We start from the raw sequence: 23,592 nt of genomic DNA, 5'->3' as shown, positions 1-23,592 counted from the left end.
TATCCCTGCTGGAGGACAGCGAACAGGGTCCCCTCCGCCTTTTAATCGCCATCAGCCCGGTCAACGTAGCGCGAAACCGAAACCGCCGCGGTTTTGAAGCCTGTCAACTATATTTAAAACATTCGTGGTCGAAACGGGAAAGTCGCCGCGCGCGAAACTGAAGAGACCAACAGCGAACACTCGGTTTCATTTGATCGTCGAACGTATGCACTACCGTGAAGATTCTCCACGTTCGTGTTACGTGTCTCCAATTGCTTTTTCAGAAGACGATTATAGACTCGTGCGAGCGGTTGCTCGAACAGACAAATAAATAATAACGAACAGTGGCTGACTAGTGGAATATAAGGTTCCAACAGTCGACTGAAGATGACTGTTGTATAAACTATTTTTAGATAGTATCTCGTAAAAAGAACAGCATAAATACGGAAGGAACAAATTGAATTGATTCTCGAAGGTTGATCACATCGAAAATAACAAGGGGATTAATCAGAGACTAATGTGTCGTCAATTGTTTCTTCAGTCTACAAATAAAGAGATTCGAAGATCGTACCAATTGCATTTTCAACATTTTAATATTCAGTAACGCACAGTTGATGGGTGAGAGTTCGGTCGCTATTCAGTAGAAAATAAAGGACTGGATCGATACTGTGAACAATAACAAAGAATTGTGACGATGTATCATCGCGAAACGCGCCTGTGCATCGATCGCTGTCGTTCCGTAGGCGACCAGGAAGCGATTGTCGAAAATGTGAGACTCGCGCGCACGTGGTGCCAAAACTAACTTGGAACGATCTTGGCACGGCTCGAGAAAGATCGTGCGCCTCTTGGACAACCGTCGAAATAGCGCCGTCCGTGAAAGCTCGAGTCCTCCGAACGATAACAGGACAGCAGAGGTCGGAGGGGAAGAGTTCCCCTCGCATCCGGCGGAGGAACGGAAGAAGCAGAAACGTTGAAAAATTATTTTTACCTCGCTCGTCGACTGGTTTCGGACGCGCTTGATTCCGTCGTGGCCAGTCGAGCCTCAAGGTGTTCCAGCGACAGTTCATTGCCGTATTTTCCGGCCGTCGAACGACCAAACAAATGTCGAGGATGCTACGATTGGAGCTGGTGGGTCTCGTGCTGTTGGCCTGCACCCAGATCCTCACGGAGCATCGCGACCTTTACGAGTCCAGGACCCAATATGGCTACCACTCGAGGTTACACGAGTCCCTGGAACGCGTCACCAGAGAAGTAAGAGTGAAACACGGACGTCTACGCGGAATAGTGGTGCAGCCACGGACCAATCACGATCTGCAGCCGGTCGATGTTTTCCTGGGTGAGTTAGATTATTTCATGAACCTGAAATACGTCCCACAACCGAAAGGGAGACGATTTTTCGTAAAATAGCTAATCAACAATGTGGGATAAAATGTTTTCGTACGAGGCGTAGTGTTTTGAAAGTTTCTGAAGGACGCGTATACTAGGATTAGTTCTATGTTTACAAGAGAGCTACCCAAAGTGATAGCGTAGGATCGCGAAGTAGTTGAAAATATTCGACGCATAATTTTTGTTATCTACTCGAGCATTGGACCTTTACACTATCCATTTATGATTGTTAGATACAAGATAAGTTTATTAGTGATTTATTACACTTCAAATCGACTTATTTTGAATGATAATAAAATAACAAACATGATGAAACAAAATAAAAATACAAGGACACGATTCTTCAAAACGAAAAGCGATTATAAATTACACTGATGTTAATTAAACTCGTTTTTATGTCAGAATGTTTGCATATCGTTCGTTAACGATACCAAACCGATCGAATGTCGTTCAGAGATTCGTTTCTCTTACGTTTGTGTGACTCAACCCTCTTAAAATAGACACCGTCTTTTAAGTCTATGGGGTATTTCACACATGTCGTTGGATTTCATCGTGTTGAATAAAAATGTATTTATACGAATATGAAGTTACAACTTTAAAAAGTATACTCATTCTGAACAATTTGATTAATTATACGGAAATAAAGCAAAGAAGAAATAAGAATTCTCTTTATAATTTTGCACACATTTCGTTTCATTCTGCATTCATTATTTATTGATCACGGAATATCTATTTTATCACTTCCCTTCATTCAGCGCGGTTCCAATTCATAAAAGAGTAGTCTCTGTAAAATTTTAACTCTATCTGATCACGGGAAAACGTGTTCCAAAGTCATTGAAGTTTTACATGTAGGTTTTTAAAGGCTCAAAGGCTTTGGGATACGTTTCCCCGTTATCCAATCAAATTAAAATTTTGCAGGGATTACTTTTTTATTAATTGGAACCATTCTGAAACGGAGAATTGGACCAAAATAAAACTTGTAAAAGTAATTTCGAACAATTTAATACCCCGGAACGTTCTAATATATTTAAAAAATTGCAACGAATGATACTCTTATTCAAACACGAATACTGATGTTTCTTCAATTAGATCGGTACGGTGATTCATTATTTCGCTTTTCGCTCAAACTATCAACTTCATCAAGTACCTTAGGATTATCAATAAAAACGAATGAACTTCACAAAATCATTCTACTCGATTTTGTATTCGCTAATGTACCGTCGTTTCGAGAGTCAATTTCTCGAACTCGCGTCGAGTACGTAAACGTGAAATAGTGTTCGAGAAATGATATCGCAGCGAAAGCAAATTTTCACTGAAATGTAAATCAGCGTACCAAGTGTGCATAGTCGAAAATACGTTCTTAGATCTCGGAGTAGTCGATCGTGGCTATTGAAATCCGTTCACAATCATCAGTTAACGTACCATCGGCGGTGAGTTTTGAACTTCGGGGCCCAATCACAGTCCCTCCACCCTTTCTCAATCGAACCCCGCAATCCCTGCAGATACCGTGGGAAGGGGTTGGAGGGTGGGCGATAACACGCCGCGATTTCTAGTTTCCGTTCGCCGATACGGTGAACTTTGGTCAGCTAGCGAAAGTTTCCTCGCAGCTGCATCAGGCTCTCTCGCTCGCATTGCTGCCTAGTATCCGCGCTTCGAGAATCCCGATACGTCAAAGGTTTCGAGAACGAGGACCGGTGGTTGCTATTTCGGGAATACACGCCTCCCCTGCCCTGTTCCCCGATTGTCGCGCGTGCACGCTGAATTCGTCGGAACGGCCGTGCACTTTCTCGAGTTCTCCGGGAGCCCGTGACATTCCTTGGTACCAGCGATGGGACCGAAACGTACAGCAACCGACCAAATTATTAATTGCATCAATCCTCCGTTACGTGAATTTTCTTTCGTTCCTTGAAAGTTGTAAAAAAAATTCCCTCTTTTGTAACTCTTCGCAAATTAGTCGATGCTCTCAATGAATAAGCGAAATAAGATTACTGCAATAATGGACCGTCGTGTCCAGATCTCTCAAAATTTTCTGAACGATCTTTCTGGGTTTACTGGATTGGTCACTTCAAACTGCAGAAATGCTAAAAGCTTTGATTTAGTAATGTGCATATTATGACTTCTACTTAACCGAACTAAGCAAACATATTTCTCCAAAACTGTATTCTTAAAAGATTAATTTCAGGGAAACGAATGCAAATGCAGACTTTTTCTTTTATACAGTATTTACTTGCATCTTAAAGAGTAAGAAATTTTTTTTTTTAATCGATACATATTAGTACTAATATAATATTTGGTTGAATTGGTCCCATCACTACTTGGCACTGATCCGACGTCCACTACGTACTCTCGCGACGAGGTTCTTCGCGTGGAAACGGTTCCGGTGGAAACTGACAATAACTCCGAACTACATTCGCTGCTGCATTTACGTTGACACATTATACTCTACAATAATAAGAGTTACAATAGTATTGTAATATAAATTATGAAAGATAACAGTACTTGTATTATATCTAGTTCATTGTACACATTTTTTTCACTTACATACTGTTTGTGTCTCAATTATTTGATATTCGAATACTGTTCAAATTGAGCACTTGCTCTTTAAGTTCGCGAATTCGTGTTTCTTCGACTCCGGAGTTCCCAATTGCTCTTTGAATTTGAAAAGGCTGTCATAGAAATGGATACCGCGTCCAAGTAACTCGATGAACTATCAAAGTTTTCGAGGTCCTTTCAATTACACGTTTTTAATTCGAATCATTTGTACCGCCCACTCAGGCTACCTACAATTTAATATTTTACGTAGAAACCAGTGGCCCGGGAATCCAATTTACTCGAGAATCGGATAAAATGGATCTCCGTGATCCTTGCTGCTAACGCGAAACGTGTTAACACGGATGTTGGACGAACGCGATCAATTTAATCGATCCGGACGCGGACCAATAAAACTTTACGGTGATTGCCTCTGCGAGGATTCGCGCCAGACCTAACCCAGACCTGATCTTCTCGCTAACAATAAGGATTTTCATTTCCAGCGAGAGACCGTTTTGATATATCGATTATTGACTGGAAACGAGAAGAAGAATATCGTGTGTCCCGCTATTGGATGCTTACGTTGCCCTAGGGAAGTGGTCAGATATCTCACGGGACCTTTTGTCCCTTTGCTGTTATCGAAAACGATAAACCAATTAGTTGAATCTAGCTCTAAAGATTCCTCTATGTAAAAGTACTTTATGAATCTTTAGAACTTCATTCGACTAGTACATCTTCGAAGTACTTCTTTTCTACACTTGTAGAGCTTTCAGATCCTTTTCTCCAGTCTTCGAAAGTGGCGCGATAAGTAAATGTAGGAATCAAGTCTAGTTTCTTTTGCGATTCCTATTTTATTGGTTCTCGCGAGGCAAAGCACTGTTCTTTTAGCTTCAATTTGAAACTAGGAGAAAAGAGGAAATCGTTCGACGAACGATTGGGTGAAAGTGACGGTTGAGAGATAATGGGAAGTGAATTTTGTGGTTCCTCCTAAATGATTACCAGGATTTATTTCCGACAGCTTTTATGTTACCTCGTTAAAATGGAGGAAAGTTTGATGCTATTCAAAGCATCATAGTATTCATAATAGAAGGTATTTTAGAAATCTACCACGAAATATTGCGTGAAATTTTTAATCATACAGTTTATATCGATTATTCATTATGGCTGAACTACGAATACGAGGAAGAAAACTCTGTGCACCTTTATTGAATGCTCACGTTGCTCCAGTAGCATCGTTAGATGTTTCACAGGTCCTTTTGTCTCATTAATAATTATACCAGCTCCTCGTTATTTCAGAATTATTCAAGCTTCGCGTTTATGGATTTAATTCTCCAGAAAATTACTTTAGAAATTTCTAGGATTTCATTTGGCTAATTAGTATAGTAATTATCCCTAATAATAAAGATTATTCACATTTAGTGAGCCGCGAAAGAATTCGTACACTTTCAGATGAAAAGTTTGACGTTTAAAGAATATCAGTTATGTTAAATTTAAAGTGGGCATCATAAAAGTATTTGAACGATTCAATTAATAGTATATTTTTGATGTGTAGATTATTGATTGCAAATATGTCGCGAATTCGAAGAAGAATTTTCTGTGCTCTCAGTGTTCTATTTTTCTATTTAACGTTTTTATTCATTGCATACGAACAAAAAAGGAACATGTACAATATACGAACTGTATCAAGCAGGATGAAAGCAAGATTCTGCAAACAAGACTGTTTTGCGACCTAACCTAAATATTTGATGCTCACGTAATGATTCAGGAAGGTTGTTGGAAATTTCACAGGATCTCGTTAATAATTAGTCGAGCATCGCGTTTATATGTGACTCTATTTTCACAGTAAAGTTCTTTAAAAGTCTGTAAAATTCTATTCGCCTACTAGTGAAATAGATTTCGAGATGAATTAATCATAGATTTAAAAAACATTTATTCGATGTAATTTGTCCATCCTTTGCTCGAAAGTTTAAAAAAATATTAATAATTCAAGAATGAAATTAAACTCCCCAAAGTTTTTATAGAAACACTAGGCAAACATTTAAAAAACTATTTCCTTCCTTCTAAAGAAGTAAAAACGTGCGCGTAGTTTCGCCTACATGTTTATCTACGAACACAGCTGCTACTAGCGAGTTCAATTAATCACTTAATATTAAATTGGTGGGTGACGATCCGACTAATCGGGTTTACGACGTCGATCTTAGGCCTCGCAAGCCAGGAGGATTCGATCAAATCCATGCAATTAATTCGCGATAAATGGAGATCAAATTCAACAATAAGAAAGAGCTTAACATATACGAGAATGGAAACAATGATGATTTAGTGTAATAAAATACGTATGTACATACGTCTTGATTAAAATTTAACTACATTTGTTGCCAGACTCCCTTTCATAAATAATAAATAATAATAATAAATCACCTGCCCATTTTTGCAACTCATTCAAATTTGTACTGTCCGCGAACGTGTTAGGATTTATTTCAGTTTTTCGTATAATATAGTATACTTGTATTTAAGTCCCTGTATACTTTGAAGTAAACTTTAGAGTAATTACAAAGGAACTAGATGTGAAAGCACTTATTTGATTCACCGTAACTCTTATCGAGAGTTCCTCAAATAGAACAGAAACTACGGTCACCCCGATCGAAGCGACTGTTTCGCGAAAACCAATTTTACACCAATGGACAATCACTGTACTTTACCACGTGATGTTCCAGGAGTTCCATACGCGGAGCCTCCCGTTGGATCCTTACGATTCTCCCCGCCTAGATCCCCAGAACCATGGCGTGGCGTACGGCAATCATTGGAATTTGCTCCCGTGTGCCCGCAAGTGGCGCCAAAGCTACGAGACGAGGTGAAACCGGTACGCTACGAGTACTTGGAGAAGCTGTTGCCGTACCTCAAGAACCAGAGCGAGGACTGCCTCTACCTGAACATCTACACGCCCCATCAGCCCGAAGGTGAGTGACCCCACGAATAGAGATTAATTGTTTCTAAGATCCTCGAGCTCGATGGCAGTTCGAAATCGAGTTCGACCTCGGTCGAGGACCAATTCCGTGTTTCGAGCTAGTTCCATCCAGATGGAGAACTTGCACGATCGGTCAGTTAATACTCAATTCCAACAATTTCTACGGCGAGGGCGAAACGAAACTGATAGAGCAAGTTTTCCTGAAATATCGTTTAATCAAGGTCCCGCAATATGAAAATCAGTCGAGGGGTTGGCCTGATTCGGACACTTTTTCTTGAAATTAATGGTACAAAGAGTATGTGTCGACATTACAAGATTTTTACCTGAAATTTTTGTACGTTACAAATCGTGTACATTGAAATTTTTAGTCATTTTAATTTAATTACAATTCTGTCGAGACTCGAAAAATCGGATGTACCTTGTTGAACTTGGGGTTGGATAAATGATTTGGTAGAAATTGTTAACATAAAAATACTCCCCCGTCTTGGGCGATTAATGGAACCTGCTTACGACTCACGGTACCGGGGAATATATTACTCGCTATATTACTGTTTACGATCGTCTGTTAATGGTTGGTAGATAATATAGAATCGTGGCATAAAAGAAACCAATAATATCGTGGGTAGCGCGTATACCTTTCAGGGTGTAAAAGTAAGAGAATCTTTGATATATTGTCAGGAGGATAAGGAAGCGATTTTTATAGGCTAAAAGTATTGCGGTTTCAGTTATATTCAATTTTCTTTTACGATTATTTTGCTTGTTATTATTTCTACTTTTAAAAATGTTATGTGATATGTTGAATTTTCCAGTCGGACATTTAATATCGGTTTCTTATTTAGTTACCATCTGTTATTTATTTTCCATAGAGAAAACTGTTCTCGACTACAGTCACGAGAACCTTCATTACATTATATTGCCTAAAATATTTCTGAATTTTGAAACGAAACCGACTTTTCCTTTTATGTGCGACTATTGATATTTTTAATACGTTTGATTGGAATATTATTTTTAATTTAAAAGTAGAATCTGAATATATTCCGCGAGACAATTTTCTAAATTTTTTTGAATAACGGACGCGTCTGGTTATAAAGGTAACATCCATTCAGGCGAAACCTTTTGTTATAAACTTTCATGAATACAAACAGTGTATACAGTGATGTAGCAGATGCATCAAATGTATGCGTTGCTTTCGCTAAAACGACTCGAACGCACGAAACAGTGGAATTCTTTCAAAAAGGGCCGTTGTATATAGTTTGTTATCAGACACAACAGACGTTTTGAAGCTGGTAATAGAATCTCAATAGCGAAATGACAATAGACGAAACAGTTCAATTCCTTTACAATGTATATTTTCTATTAGGTCTTATTCTTCGAAATCGCATATCCTTTTTTGAAGTCTTCGATGTCCTTCGAATTTATCGAAGCGTTAACGTACACCGAAAGACACTTTGCCCGCGTGCAGAAACATTTGATGAATTTTCATGCCACATTGCTCGTCTTTTGCGTCAAAGGAATTGTGATTTGACGTTTAGCGTCTGTCGAGACTTGGTTGAGAAGCAAAATTCTTGCTTGAAGTTGCAGGATATTCTACAAAAACAGTCTAAATGTCTCAAAACTTAAGGATACTAAATTCTATAAAATGTATAAGATTACAATAATAACCCTATACTATTCCAAAATAAAGTCCTAGAATCGGGAGTATTGCTCGCAAATAGGGACTTTTCACCGCGAGGGTTACTTTGTTAGTGTACGTTTGACAAACTTATCCGTTTCCTCTTTTTCTCGGTGTCTTCCGAGAAGCTAATTAAACGTAATCTCTCGCTCTTGCGATGAGCCGTTAATTAAGGGGAAAAAATTGTGGAGCGTTGCGTCGATTCTTCCCTTGGGGATTACTAGAGATTTTCTTTCTTTTATTTCTTCTCAACTCTGCTGGAAACTTCCGTCTCTTTCTGTTTCTCCCGTTCACAACACGACCAATGTTTCTTTTTATCCGTTCCGCAGATAAAGATAAAAATTAACTGAGAAGGGGTGTGTTTTGCGGCGAAAAGTAGACATTATTTTCTGCTTCTGGCGAAGTTCTCTGGTTGTGAACATGGCGTGAAAACAATGCTAGAATGTCGCTGGGGTACTTAAAATTTTCTTACGCTTGAGAAACCAGGAATTTTTAGAGTGCGTTAACAATAGTCTATTTTATTGTTTTTAATAATACGGTAGAACGTCGGTTAACTTGAACGTCGATTACAAAAGAATCTATTATTGGAAACCCAGATTATTGTGAGGAAGCAAAATAGATCACAACAGAATAGAATCCTTATTTGTTTTTGAAAAAATAACTTACCTCTTTATTTGGACGATACAGTATATTCAGAGAATTATATTTTTTTTTTTTTAATTATACCACGGCTTTGGAGTCTTTCTGTATAATTTTCTACGGACATTTTAAATCGAGGGAAGCACTTTTTACTAGATTGTGGGATTTCCAAATATTTTGTATTGGGAAGAAACTTTAGAGCCGGTTCGCGTGGATTCGAAGATGCGTTCGAGGAAATACGAAAGGTCGATGAAAGATGCGCCAACGTTGCAAATAAATTGGAACCGTCCGGCCACGGGTTACAGGGGCTGTTCTCAGAAAGATATATGTGCCCTCTTAAATACTGGAGCCGTGCTGGATGCGTGGGTGGAGGGCGGCAGACGAGGAGAAAGCCGCTTTCAGCGGGCTCGTGGCTCTGATAGGACGCGTGCCCCCCATGGGCTTGTAAAATATCGGGAAATTCATTAACGGTCGATCTGCGGGGCCCGAGCAAATAAATTTCGTCCGTGGATGAAATTTACGGCAGCAGTACGGCGACGCGACGCCTTAAAATGAAAACGGACAGCGGCATCGATGGCACGTTGCTCTTCGAGAGTTTTGTGCTGTGGGTTTGCACTACAGACTTAGAAGTTTTCAAAGTAGAGGATATCCAAACTATGAAATCAAAAAAATTTCGATTTTAATTTAGTATCGCATCTTATCAACTATATTTCATTTTTATAAAAGAATTTTTGCTAGAAAATTTCCAAGAAACTCTGGACAATATGTTGGATCCATTTTGTTGGATCTTACAATTTTTACTCCAAGCTCGTATAGTGGTAATATTAATATACCAAAGCGTCGAAACGTTTACATTCAAAATATAACGAATCACATATCCCAGTAATCGCCAACCCATTAGTATTAATTTCGTTCCCTTTTCCATTTCATTTTATATCTGTTTTTATCGTATCTCGTAAAAGCATTTCATTATACGCAACTGAAACGTGAGCATCGAATGATAAATTAAAAACTGTACACGCAGTAAATTAACAATTTCACAGTGGAAGTCGTGACGTTTGAATAATTAATGCAAAATGTAAACCGTGAACTGCAATAAATCCTTTTTCCTCTTTTATTCGTTACCGATCAAATTATATGAAATTATTATCTCGATGGCACGCGAGGAAAAATAACGAGAAATTCGACGCGATTGTGTTACATTTTCAGACACGGTTGAACCTGTACGCTTTCCACGTACATATTCCGTTGTAACGTGTTCTTGGAACTGATTCCCTTTTTCCTCAGTCTCTGTGTTTGCTTTGTAAACATGACAATTCGACCAATTTTAACCTAGCCGGTTTACAGCGACGCTGGTTAGTTTTTTTGATGAACAATTCGCCCGTTACTGAACAGCGAATTTCAGAAAGCTATCGTTGCCCCGGCACGATTTCATTTTGGTCGCAGTCGAAAGGCACTAATTTTTACTAGTAACTTCGTTCTCGGTTGACGAATCACGCGGAGCAGACGTATAGGCTACACCGCCGTGGCGCTGGAAATACTATTTTGAGGTTCTTTTGCATTGGAAAACGCATTACACGGCGCCATGACGGAACGACGCCCGCGGAATAATAATGAATTGCTCCCGTATGAATGACAGGCGTGTTTTTTGTTCAACACGTGCGTCTGTTTTTCGGAACTAAAAAGATTCCAGGCGATCGCGTTAATCAGTTTAATCCGCTCTTTCTATCGTTTCACTTCTTGTATTATTTTGTCCACTTTTTAGTCCGCACTGCACGATTTTTATTTTATCTTTCCAAAGAAGAATAAATTTGCAAGCCAACGAATTTTAAATTCTCTATCAATTTCTTCAGAAATTTGCAAGCATCAGAAATACTGCAAAGAAACTCTTATTTAGCGGAAAACATTGCTTCAAATAATATTTTATAACGTCATCTTGCGAAAGGGGTCAAGTGTCAAGAGGGTCCGTAGAAAAAAGAAAGGTTACGAGCACAGAAAATAAAAGTATTTCCATTTTTAGAGTATTATGGCAGCTTAAACGATTTAAGGGATCGTCGGGTGGGGCTGAAACAGTAAGCAAAAAAAGTTTTTATAGAAATCTAAGCCGACGAAGTTGGGGGAAACGGTGTCAGGTGTGCGGTCGGGAACACGTCGGCTTGCTCGACTCCGTTCACGTTTACTCGCGTTTACGGATTTTCCAGTGAATTCAATTTCTTCGTTGGCCTTAATCCATGCCCCTCGCAGAATGCTCGTTGATCCCCTTTGTCCGGCATCGGAGTATCGGAGTCCCGTAATCCTGTGCGCCGGAGACAAATTTAAGACGGACGGGTTAGGTCTGGCAAATTTCGTTTCCTCCTTGCTTCGAGCACTTTGATCCCGCGGAGCTACCGTGGAAATTGTACCTATTGCTTTTCACCGGCCTTTTAACGGCGAACGGAAGCGTGACGTCTTGTTTCCGGTACCGTGGCACGTTGTCCGTTCCCATTCGGAGGTTCCTTTTTCCGTTAAATTGAAAAATAGATATCGGTGATCGAGGATGCAGGGATTTGGCGAACCGACCAATGAGATTGAACGTGCAATGCAATTGGAAAGTGTGACGTGTAAAGGCGATTTAGGGTGTGCCAAGAGAATTACAAATCTATTTTCAGAGAAAAGCATGCTTCCGTATAACCCGCTTATCCACTCTAAATTGTTTGTGAAATTAAATTCAATTCAAAACGAACGTTTCCAGTCTAGGTCACATAATGATAAATAAATTAAAAACTAAACTATCTGCTCTAAGAATAGATTTATAAAAATGGCCTAATCCAGACTCCATTCGAGCTAGGTGCAGCACGCAACCAATTCTTTCGACATAAAAGAAATGCATTTGCTGGCATATTCCGCGAACCTAGCGGATGCAAATAATGGCAAGAACCGCCCGTTAAACACGCCAATCGTCGATATTTTAAATTAAAACGACACCGAATTCTTTCGCGAAACTTTCGACAAGCATTCCGCTCAAACAGACACCTCTTCGGCACTAAACTCGGCCGTAGTTCCTCGGGGCTGTTCCGGCGGGCAGAAGTAGAAAGAAACACCGAGGGTAGAGACGAGGAGCAAGGGAAAAGGAGCAACGCCCAGCAAGCAAGAAGTTTATGGATCGCGAGTTGAGTGCTATTCTCCGCAACAGTGTTCGCCCGGCCGTGTCGGGAAATCCTTGTTGAGTTAAAGTCCAGGGCGAATCAGGGCAGTGCTTTGAATCAAAGACGCCTAATACACAAGACCTCGTTAAGAAGAGTTTATAATGACTCGTTAACTAGCCGTCGAGTAGTTCAGACGCTCGTACATTCTTGGGATCGGATAACGGGTTAAAGGAAGATCCTCGAAGCAGTTCCTCGAAACGCTGTTGATTCCTGGAGTTCGAGGCCGCTTTTCGGTTCATTTACCCCAGTTTCCGTCCCGATCGGGAACGACTCGGTCCGCGACGTTGGATTCCGCCACGAGCGGCGAATTATTAATCAAAGGCGAACGACGATCGTCTGTCTACAGGTGAACTCGAGTTTTGAGGTTGAGGATGATCCGAGAGGGAAACGCGCGCTCGAGTGCCACTCGGTAGACTTCGAAGCCTTTGTGACGGGACTTGTCCTCGCGAGCATTCAGCAGGTTCAATTTCTTTTGTGCCGACTTCTATCCGACGCCAGAAGTACCCGGTAAAACGCGTTCCTTTCTCGTCGATTCCTTTTCGTTCTTCTTCTTCTTCTTCTTCTTCTTCTTCTTGCATACCCGGTTATTACTAACTTGGGCGCAAGGGTAAGTGGCTGCATTGAATCGGTCCTGCGAGCAGTTTGCACCACCAGCATTCGTAATCAGGTGTTTTACGTTCGATTAGACTTTGAGCGTCGACGCGTGAATCCTTGGAGTACTCTCGTCGTCGGCCTTTTCAGGTTCGCTCGACATTGGGCCTCGAAAGAAAATTAATCTGATTGAGTCGTATGTTTTTGTCTTTAATAAGCAATTTCAACATTTCTTGTTAAATTATTTTAGGTGTATACAGGATGAGTCGCCTGAGATGTTGATAATTAGTATTTTTGTATGCCCGCATCCTCGATAATCACGTACAGTAAATATACCTAACGCGTTTTAATGATAAAGCACGAGGAACCACATGAAACGGCTTCACTAGCGTTCGGTGCTAATTTACACATGAATAATTAATATACTCGTCGCGTGTCCTGTTTGGTTTATTGGTGTAAGCAATAATAAACATTGACGCTAAGCGATAGCCGCATATTTCAATAATGTCCACTGCAAACTGTATATACAAATAGAAAATTTGAATACTGTAGTTATCTTTGCGTCTGCTTGCTGGTTAGATGTTTAGATAAAAAATATCCGTGCGCGTACAACCCATCGAACGATCACGATTCGATTTATTACTGTTCTTTTCAACTATCGTACAACCAAAACTGTTTCCATCGTGGAATATTAATTTCATTTCACATTTCAATTAATTGACTGACCATCCCTCTCTGCCGGAAATATTTCACGATCATTTACTGATTCATTTACTGTGCAACCGTTTCGAAAAGGGACGCCACCCTTCGACCCATTGACAACCGCAGCAGCCCGTAACGAATGAAATTTGGCGGCTGTCTTTCCGCGTCGATACTACTAATTAATAGTAAATCAGTCTGGCCGGGTAACGCGTGACATTTTACCAGGTTGCATCAGCACGCGTTCGCGTATCATGAGAATAACAGGCGTGCTCTACGTCGGCCCGATAACGTCGTTATCAGTGCATACGGGTTTCAGGGCCCACGTGCGTTTGTCATATCTGCAGTCGTGACGTCGGGGGTTGGACGACGGTTCGGAAAAGGTCGAATGGTGGAAGAGGAGTATAGTGGCCGTTCGAGCATCCCTCTTTCCCGTCCGCACACCGCGCATCCACTACAGACCAGGAGTTTCAGATTTCCAACGCGATTCTCACCGTAAACTGGAAAGTCAATATTAAAGGACCTGGACCTTATTCAAAGTCGACGGACTTCCCACCCCCACACCCACACATCGCACATTCGTACAGTTATACGCGACTGTCGTCAATTTCTGGTGCAAATTTCTCTCTAAATTTATTGGGGGTTGGGCTAAAGGGAACAAAAGTTAGATGAAAATCAAAATATCATATTTTTCGCATTACGATATGAGCTTTTCATCCCCTAACAATTATATGAACATTAGGATACGTTCTATGAGTCGAATGTGCCTTATATTTGGGTGCTTTTTTTATATATTTTTGGAAAAGTTTTTCACACATGTGGCATTGATGCTGTTTTTTAAAAATTCAAATATGTATTTTATTTACTTTGTCGTGGCTTAGTGTTTAATGTTTGTTTAATGTAGTATTTGAGGAAATTTAATTGTCTGTTAAACAAGCATCGAACGAGGCTCTTGTCGCCTAGAAGAATCGTCGTGGCTTCGGACTCGGATCGCCTTTAATTCGATTAAACAGTCCGCGAAATAAGTTTACACACGCTCGCGTTAACTTTGCACACTTTTGTAAATACCCAGGAGTTTTTTTTAAACTTATGCGAGTTTTACATGGTTGACGTCGGTACTGAAGTTCTAAATAAATTCAAGTTTACTTGCCAAAGTAATCAGATACTTGTTCGAAGCGCCACGTTTTACGAATTCAGGAAACGGGACAAGAAAATATTTGCGAAAATCTCGAAAGCGTTCCCCGATGCTCAGAAATTTTAACGACAGTTCCTCGGGCATCGTTTCGTCGCGGCGAAAATACTTCCGATAGGAAATGTGTTGGAATGGATCATAATCGAAACCACCTGAGTTTCTCAAACGGGAATTGAAAATCTAGTCAGACTGTCGTATATCAAGTCGATGGGAAAGCAATGAAAATCGTTATCGAAGATAAAACACTTTCCGAGAGAGGTGGTATTTTTCAGAATGCTCAGTAATATTCTCGTACTCTTATAATACAGTCATCCGTCTCTTTCCGGGCGAAATGGATTCCTTGCAAAATCTGGAGTATTTGTTTAGTAACAGGTTTTCAGACATCGTCGTTCGTATTCTTCACTCTTATGAACTGTTTCATTTGTTACATTTATTCAATAATATTTTAACATGTTAACATGGTAGTCAAGATATATATTTTAGATAAGATGAAACATACCACATACAAAAAATCATATTAATTCCTTACATGAAACTTATACTAATTTATATTTTGAAATGTGTTAATTTACGGTGATTGGAAGTAGAACGCTAAAGATAATTAAAAAAATATTGTTGTTATAAGATTCAAGTAAACACTGTAGTTTCTTAATTCTTATAAATTCGAAAGCATTCTTTTTATTCGAAGGGAAGACGAGCAGCGAAATAATTAGTTTGATCGTCGACGAGCTTCGTCTATTGCTCGAGCTAGCGTGTCGCGTGCTGCAGAAGGGTAGAGAATACAGAAAGAATTACGCGACAAACAACGTTCGCCAGGAATACTGGGTCACCCAGAACTTGGTCCCGTTAGTAGCGTTATGGGATCGAGCCGGGAAATTGACTTTGTTAAAACATGGAACGGTGCGTTTCCTCGCGTCGACTACCTCCGCGAAATACTTGCACGCGCCGTTTAAAATTAAACTTTGATGGTTCGTGTCTCGAAAAGTTATATCCCTTACGACGTACTCTCTCGTTGCAACGAGACTTTTCGCCCCGTGACGCGCAACACGTGAGCATTTACAAACGTCTCTGTCGAGAACTATTTACCTGTTTCTCGAGACGTTGGCAAGATATATCGGTCCTCGGTGACGCGCAAAAAACAGCGACGCTTGAATTTTGCATCCTGACAAAATGAGCGATAAGATTCGTATTTCTCTTACAAGGAAATGAATCGTAGTAATCGTCGGGCTACAAAATAATTGAAGAACGCTCGTATCTTTAATAGCGAGGCCCGATGGCTAAAACATTTGAAACTTCGTCGACGTACGTACGTATTTTCGGTATAGATTCTCCGTGTGAAAGCTCGTCGTAATCCGTAGGGAGTCGGTCGCGTACGTTGTTGGTTCTCCCCTGGTCGGCGTTTCCAGGTTTATCGCGAGCGTACGTGTACGCGTGTACACGTACGAGGTGGTTGCGTGGACGGAGACAAAAGTTTCGGTTCCCCAGAAGCAACAATGATGAGAAAGACGAGAGCGGGGGACAGAAAGTATTGTCTAGCGGCGAGAGAAACGGTAGCCAGAGCGCGCCGTTTATTTTAAGTTCTTTCAAACTCCACGGCGCACTCCCCGAGAAAGGAAGAAGGCGTCAGTGGTGAAGTAGCAGAGGGATGGCGAGTTTGTAGGTAAAGGGTTGGGGAGAGAAGCGCGGTACAAAGGAAGAGACGGAGAAAAGGAAAGAATGGTCAGCTGCCGGCCGAGAGAGCGGCGGTATCGTGCTGAAAATAGAGCAAAGAAAGAACGAAAGGGGAGCGAAGAAGAGAAGGAGTGGATGGCGTGCTCTCCGAGCCATTAGACAAATTTTATATAATAGCGGCTGAAAGCTCATTCGTTTTTGCTGCACATCGTTACCGGCTATTGGTCCCTACCCTTCGTTATAATCGATCGTTTAACGCTTTTCCGCGGGCCCTTATTGCACCCGATGAACCCGATGGCCTGGCAAATGTTCCAATCAGAGGGACGAGCCCCCTCAAAACGGGGCTTTTCTGTCGTGGTAGAGATGGATGGTTCGAGTGTGGTAGCCATCGACAGCGTTTATAACACGGTCGAGGACCTTTCGCTGGAGGGACTTTTCCCTCGGGTCAACATGTGTTCGGCATTACTTCGGAAAAGTTAAAGTTTACGACCTCGAGTTTAGAATTTTTCCTCCTTCCGTTTACAATGGCGAACCGGTCCCAAGATTTAGATGTTTGCTTAGCGAGAAATAATGTCCTTACGCCGTAGAGAAAATTGTTGCTCGCCGGGGCTTTCAGTTATGAAGCGTTAAGAATATATAGTGACTTTGTCAAAATTGATCGTGCGTTGATTTTAGAATTATAATATACAGGATAACCTGGTCGTAACTTTGTTCCGTGACTTTGCATTTTTGAGAAAAATGCTTTAAAGGTCTGTCAAGTATACTTCACGATTCTAAGAATCGTCCCAAAACGTAAAGAGCGCAAGCTTGCTCGTAAAACTCGTTGTTTATTGTGTTTCTTGGAACATTCGCAACCCTTCAAAGTGTATTAGAATTTATGTTTCGTCGGAAACTCACTATTCAAAGTGAAACATTGAGTTCATAAAGTTTAAAAGATATTATTCGAACAGTTATTGATAATACATAATAGAGTAGCTAAGGATCGTATCATGATGTCGCAAGATCGCCTGTCTAGCGTTGCAATTAACGATATATTTGTTCGAAAATGCAACGTCCCTCTTTTGCTGGCCCTCGAACCGATTGGATAACGTAACCGAAGACGGCGCAAACAGCCAATTCCCCGACAACCGGTTTTCTTAAAACGTTCGTTAACTAAATAGCACTTTGCCGTGTAGCTCATTAACCGGTAATAGTAATTTCCTCGAACACCGGCGTTCGTGAGGCGGATGTCTTCGGGGGGAGCAGACGCTGCACACACGACGATACCCGACGACGTCCACGGGCCATCCGGTGAAACCAAACGCCTCCCGGGACTCGGGGCTATTTGCATTCCCTATCTCCGTAGTTAATCGTTACTCGGTAAACAACTGTCCGTGTTCTGGCTGGCGCAGTCCATCGGGATTAACGCCCGCATGCAGGGTGGTCCACTTTAACCCCACCGCTCGCCTATGTAATCAGCGACGCTGTTCCGCGAAGCCCGAATTGTTTACAATAGGATTTTTTAGGATTTCGTGACGTGGATTTTAACAGCTATAGACTTTGGGGTGTAAAGCTGGTACTTACGGAAGAGGGTGGTCAGCGGAACCTCGAATCCTCAACAAAGCTGTCCGTCCTAGCAAATTCGAATCACTACTTAACCCTTAACCCTGTTTAGACCGAGAAGGGTCTCATATTCATCTCGTATAAAATCTTTCTTAGGAAAAGATTGTGTATTTATCATTGATGTTTACGAATTAAAACCTATTAAATCTGAAAACGATTTATTAGTATCTAGTTACTTGTTATCTAGAAGTTACGTCGTTAAAACGATGAAAGCATATGTTGAACAAGTTTCCATACAAAATTGGTAAACATATTTTATGTGCTAAAAATACAGTACTCTTAAAAATATGACAGAAAGCGTACGTCTAATCATGGAAAGAAACGAGTGATGGGGAAACATCTTGAAAGGAGTTAATTAAGGTAGTTGGAAGGCTCTCGGGATCACGCTTGGTTGTTCGGAAGACGTCTACTTTGAGTCTTCACTTCGGTGAACGACATAATAAAAGCAGCTACTAGGTTTATCTAAACAGGTCATAAACCCCCCGCAGCATCGGGCGCATTAATCAGAGGTTTTACGTTGATTAAAATTGGGACAGCGTTGCAGACACGGAACAGAGAATCGCGTTCATTGAATTGTAGCGTCGGCAGCGTTGGTGCGCGACGTAATTCATACGCGGCGCAGCCTCGTATTAAAAACGTGCGCCGTCATCGACCCTCGAAATCACGAAACGCGGGAATTATTAAATACTCGATTAAAAGCATCGAGCTGGCAATGCATCAGGGTATCCAAGTGTTCATGCGCGCGCGCGCGCGCTTTCGCGCCCCGACGTAATTACCTCAAATGGTTTTTCCAATGGAACGCGTAATTACGTTAAAGGATTACAGACAGGCTGGAAAATTAAAAATCGTATTAACCTCGAACACGTACACCGTCGAACGGCCATTAACCGTGACTAATTGAAATCCAACTTAACGAACCGAGTTACCATCGCGATGAAAGAACGCGGCTAGGTGTTGCATTCAGCTGCTGACACAGAATCGCGGAAATTCCGTTTCCACAATTATCATTTTCCGTATTGCTATCGTCATTAGATTTGGATACTTAAAGTAGGGCGCGTCGAGAAAGGAAACCTTCTCTGGTGCAGTGGTCGTCAACCTCGTATTGGAATAAAAATTTCTACATCAATCTTATAATTTAGATGATTTTTTCGGATATTCACAATTTCTGGCATTGCAATTTACATACATCAAAATTTTCTCTACAGACGAGTGTAAACTATACTAATAATTTTTTTTAATTCACGGAAGACATTGAACCTCATCCAGATTTACTTTTTATAACATTTCGCGTTGAAAATAAATCGTTTTAATTTCTTAATGGAAAGTTATGTTGCCCTTATATTAAGGCATCGCTCTACGTAGATTTAATAATTTTCAATATCAATGTCCGTGGGGGGAAAAAATGTAATGAATCGTGGAAGGAATTCAATTTACCTTTTTACCACTGTAAGTTAACGCGAGCGAGTAAATTCATTGCCAGAAGCGACGGTTTGGCGACCACAACTCTGGAGAGATTGGAAGCTGGCTCTAAGCCTATTTCACGGTAAGCGGAGCGAGTAGGTTCTGTGTTATCAAGCCTCTTCCTAATCCCTTTCGGCGTGTTCAAATTATTTTTCGCTGCTCCGTAGGCACAGATTTACGCATCAGCAACTTTAACACTTAACAGTCTTACGATCAAAATGATCTACTACAGTATTTTGCTATTTAGTAGTAGGCGAAAGAAGTAACATCTAATTACTATTGTCTTGTCTAACTTTAACATAGTCAGTTTCTTATAACTAATCTCATATTCAACGTCTGAGTATCGACAACCTGGCACCCTTTTCAAGAACTTAGCGAGTTGAAAAATCCAATATCTTTAATTTATGAACGGCATCCTAAAAGCAAAATTATCAGATGTGCATGTATAGTTGCATCGAAGACGTTTTTGGCGAAGCAACAGTCGCGTTCCCAGCATGGTTGAACTACGTAATATGGAGGGGAATGGGCGAACCGTGCAACTGCTGCTCCATGGCCTATCTGCAAGCGACCAGACGCCGTCATGGCGGACAGTAACATATCGGTCGTATATGCTACGGACTTCGGTTCATCATTATGGAAGTCTCGAACCGTGTCCCATCGAAGAACCCCTCCGATATCGCTGGTTCCGTATGAATATCCGTCTATTCAGCTGGTCGTGTTTACTCACGGTTAGATGTCGGTCGTGAACCACGTAAGGAAATGGAACGTGAGCGTTGTAATAATTGTTCCCCATGACCCGTGGTGAATTAATTCCTGCGTCAGATGTGACCAGCTCTTGATTATCTGCGGATATATTCATATGATTGGTCGACTGATTCAATACTACCCTTAATCAGAGAATACTAATGTGGAGTATTCCATCCTTTTAAGTACCAAATAACAAAGACACTTTTTCACTCTATAAGATATAACTTATAGAGTAAGAAAGTGTCTGTGTTATTTAGTACTTAGTCGATAATGATTTTGTTCCAATATTTACAGTAGAACCGATCGCGGTCCCAGCTGGATAAATTCTGGGAATTAAATTGAGTCGTTGGCCGAATTCGTGCGATTCGACATTTTCGTACCGACACAGATGCCAATTCCCCCATATTTCGTCACGTTCCCTCTGGGATTTCTACGCATCGATCTCTCGCGAATTAATTTCGCCGCTAAAAGTGCAAATTAATATCGCCGCGGGAGTATCGCGAACCCATTCCCGATCCTCCGATGTAAAATACTAATTATCCGGCAGCCGCAGGGACATTTCCGTCCGACGGATATTAAAGAAGTTCGAAAACAAAAAAAAATTTCGCTCACGCGAGAATCGCGCGTCGATCATCGACGATTGATCGTTGCAAATCCACCCGCAGAATCCTTCTATCGTTTTTCAGTTCATCGAAAATACTTTATTTACTTTACGGGAACGTGCTTTGTAACGCAGTAAATATAAACACGCGCGGAATTTAATATTGTCGCGTAGATCGGATCTAAAGGTTACATGGTTATACTTGGAAAAATCAAAATCATTAATTCACGAAACTGCATATTTGTAAACATCCCTATATTTAACAGTGTATAGGTCTCATAATATTCTCGATGATGCATATAACCTTATCTGACTTTAATTTAGACAAGAATTTTGCTATGAGTTTACCTGAATGTGAAAGTGAAACATTCAGAAAATGAAAAATTCAGTATTAGTTGTTTGACGTGTCATTACTCATTATTTCTACTTAAGTTTGATGTTTTAGTCAGACAAGATCAACGAAAATAGATAACACTGCTTTAAAATCAACGTTTAAGAACATCGAGTACAAATAGCGAGAAACAGACAAATGCATTACACAATCGTACATTTTTTTTGCGTTATTGATTCATTTTTTCGCATAGAATTGCCATATTGACGCTTGTATCACCAACTATCGGACATCCTGTACCTACATATCATCGGAAACAATGGGCCGTTCTACTTTTTATGGTTCGCTTTTTGTGATCGATGTTAAGAATTTCGTGGAAATTGAAATACAGCGCATTCTACAAAATATTAAGTTTGGTATACGCTAATATTTGACTGGTTTCAAATTTTTTTCCTGTATAAAAGTACGAACTGCACAAATGAATATTTCAGATTTAAAAGAGAATCTTAGTCAAAAAAAGCGAATTCTACTCGATGGAAACAGAAAAAAAATAAACTGGGCATGTTTGATAGCTTCGGAGATAAAAATTCATGGCTGTGGACCGTTTCTCGTTAACTATGCATGAATTGCAAAAATATTTTGTATCTTTTAATCACGTTCGAAACCAGGAAAACGATATCTCAAAACCTTTTCAATAATACGCCGAGTACATAATATTGTAATTTTACCGAAATGTTTGTCTATTACAGTAAATGTTTCAATGTTGTTAAAACCTGCTTGTAAATACGGAATTGTTCGTTATATCATGGTACGAGTGGGGGATATTCTATTTGCTTGAAATATATCACAATTACTTTAATATGCTTTTTGTTGTACGAAACTTGTTTTGCATTTTATTAGAGATAATGATTGTTTTTCTAAAATGGACAAAACTCTCATACAGATACTGATTTCGAATAATAAATAATAGATAAACAAATTTTCAGTATTTCGTTTCTTATAGAAACGTATAAATTGTTGGTTCCCAAAAAGACGAACAAATTTCTTTCGTTCATAAATCATCCCCTGTGTTGCTTCAGCCCACGAATCGCACGCACCCGAAACTCGGTGAGCGAAGGGTAGGAAAGTTTCGAAGTCTTCGTGTTCCAAGAAGAAGTTTCTAGACATCGATTAGCGAGATTGAAAACTTCCGTCTTCTCGTCGTGCATTACGATTATCCACAGGGGCTGAAAACGCGGGGCTAATGGTTTCCGTTGCAACGCAAAGGGACATTGATTAACATTCTCCGATTCACCGTCCGTGTTTCTCCCTCTTCTAGTTTTTCTCGCTGTTTCGAGTCGCGAGTTTTTCACTCACGTTAAATTTTATATGACTTTCCATTCATTCCGCTAGGACGATCTGAGTTATGTTTAATATTTCTTATTATTTTATAATATTCCTAAAGAAATAAATGCTATTCAAAAGTTTAGAGGTATTAGAGTTTACTTGTAGTAAACTTACTTAAATTGTGTATCATGTATATTTCGAATATCAGACTATCCAAATTTTAAAACTGTTTTCCTGGATTTCGAAACACTGGTGCAATGGTAACATTTTTAGATTGAGAATGCTAACAAGACAGCAAGATTTTTGATCGAGGATTCCAAGTAACGAAACATCGGTTGTCAGAGAAGAACTCAGAGGCTTACATTTATTTTAAGCTTCGAGCTGAAACGCTGTCATCGATAGTCGTGACGGGAGACATTTGTTAAATGGATTCTGTTCGTAAAATTTCGACGTTGTCGTTACGCTTGATATTCTTTGATAGAACCGTCGATACATCAGCTGGAAGTCGACATTCTCGCGGTCGATGAAAAATTAATAAGTTGTGTCTCTTGTCTTCGCGGTAATTCGAACGCTGCATCATTCAGCTACATTTTTGAGATTGAATTCTTTTTCGTATTCCTTACCAACGATGTCATTCGTATCAAACGAAATGTCTCGTTTAAATTCTTAAACGTTTATTATGGCACGCAGTGGTATTTTATATATTATATCGATACGTTCATTAGTATTCATTGACTAGCGTTGGCTCCGTGCTATTAAGCAAGAATGTCGGATCGACAACCACGCACGTGAGCCACTTCGACGGAAAGAATGGTTCGCGATCGCTGTTTAACTTCCTCCCTAATTTCAATTTCAAAATACCGGCGACGACGAGAGCCAGCAGAATCGAAACGGGCGGGTTTCCACGAGAAACAGCATTGTTTCGCGCGTCATTTATCGCGACGAACGACTAGCGTCGCGAAGGAACGCCGATCCATCGATCCTACGGCGGTGATCCGATCTGACTCTCCCCGTCT

The 23,592-nt window shown here is 40.4% G+C and overlaps 1 protein-coding gene across 2 annotated transcripts in view; it reads left to right on the top strand.

Annotated features, from left to right (window-relative positions):
• The first annotated feature begins 283 nt into the window (after positions 1 to 283).
• The window catches only part of LOC143342228 (uncharacterized), an 85,449-nt gene continuing 62,140 nt past the window's right edge, over positions 284 to 23,592 (top strand). For both annotated transcript variants that reach the window (XM_076765893.1, XM_076765892.1), the window contains exons 1-2: positions 284 to 1,315; positions 6,609 to 6,851. In XM_076765893.1, the coding sequence (XP_076622008.1) occupies positions 1,081 to 1,315; positions 6,609 to 6,851 (478 nt within the window). In that variant the 5' untranslated portion in view covers positions 284 to 1,080. The remainder of the gene's footprint in view (positions 1,316 to 6,608; positions 6,852 to 23,592) is intronic.

Source organism: Colletes latitarsis, chromosome 5 (genome assembly GCF_051014445.1).
Source record: "Colletes latitarsis isolate SP2378_abdomen chromosome 5, iyColLati1, whole genome shotgun sequence".
Classification (NCBI taxonomy): domain Eukaryota; kingdom Metazoa; phylum Arthropoda; class Insecta; order Hymenoptera; family Colletidae; genus Colletes; species Colletes latitarsis.
Note: the sequence above shows the minus strand (reverse complement) of the source record. Positions and strands in the feature narration are given on the sequence as shown.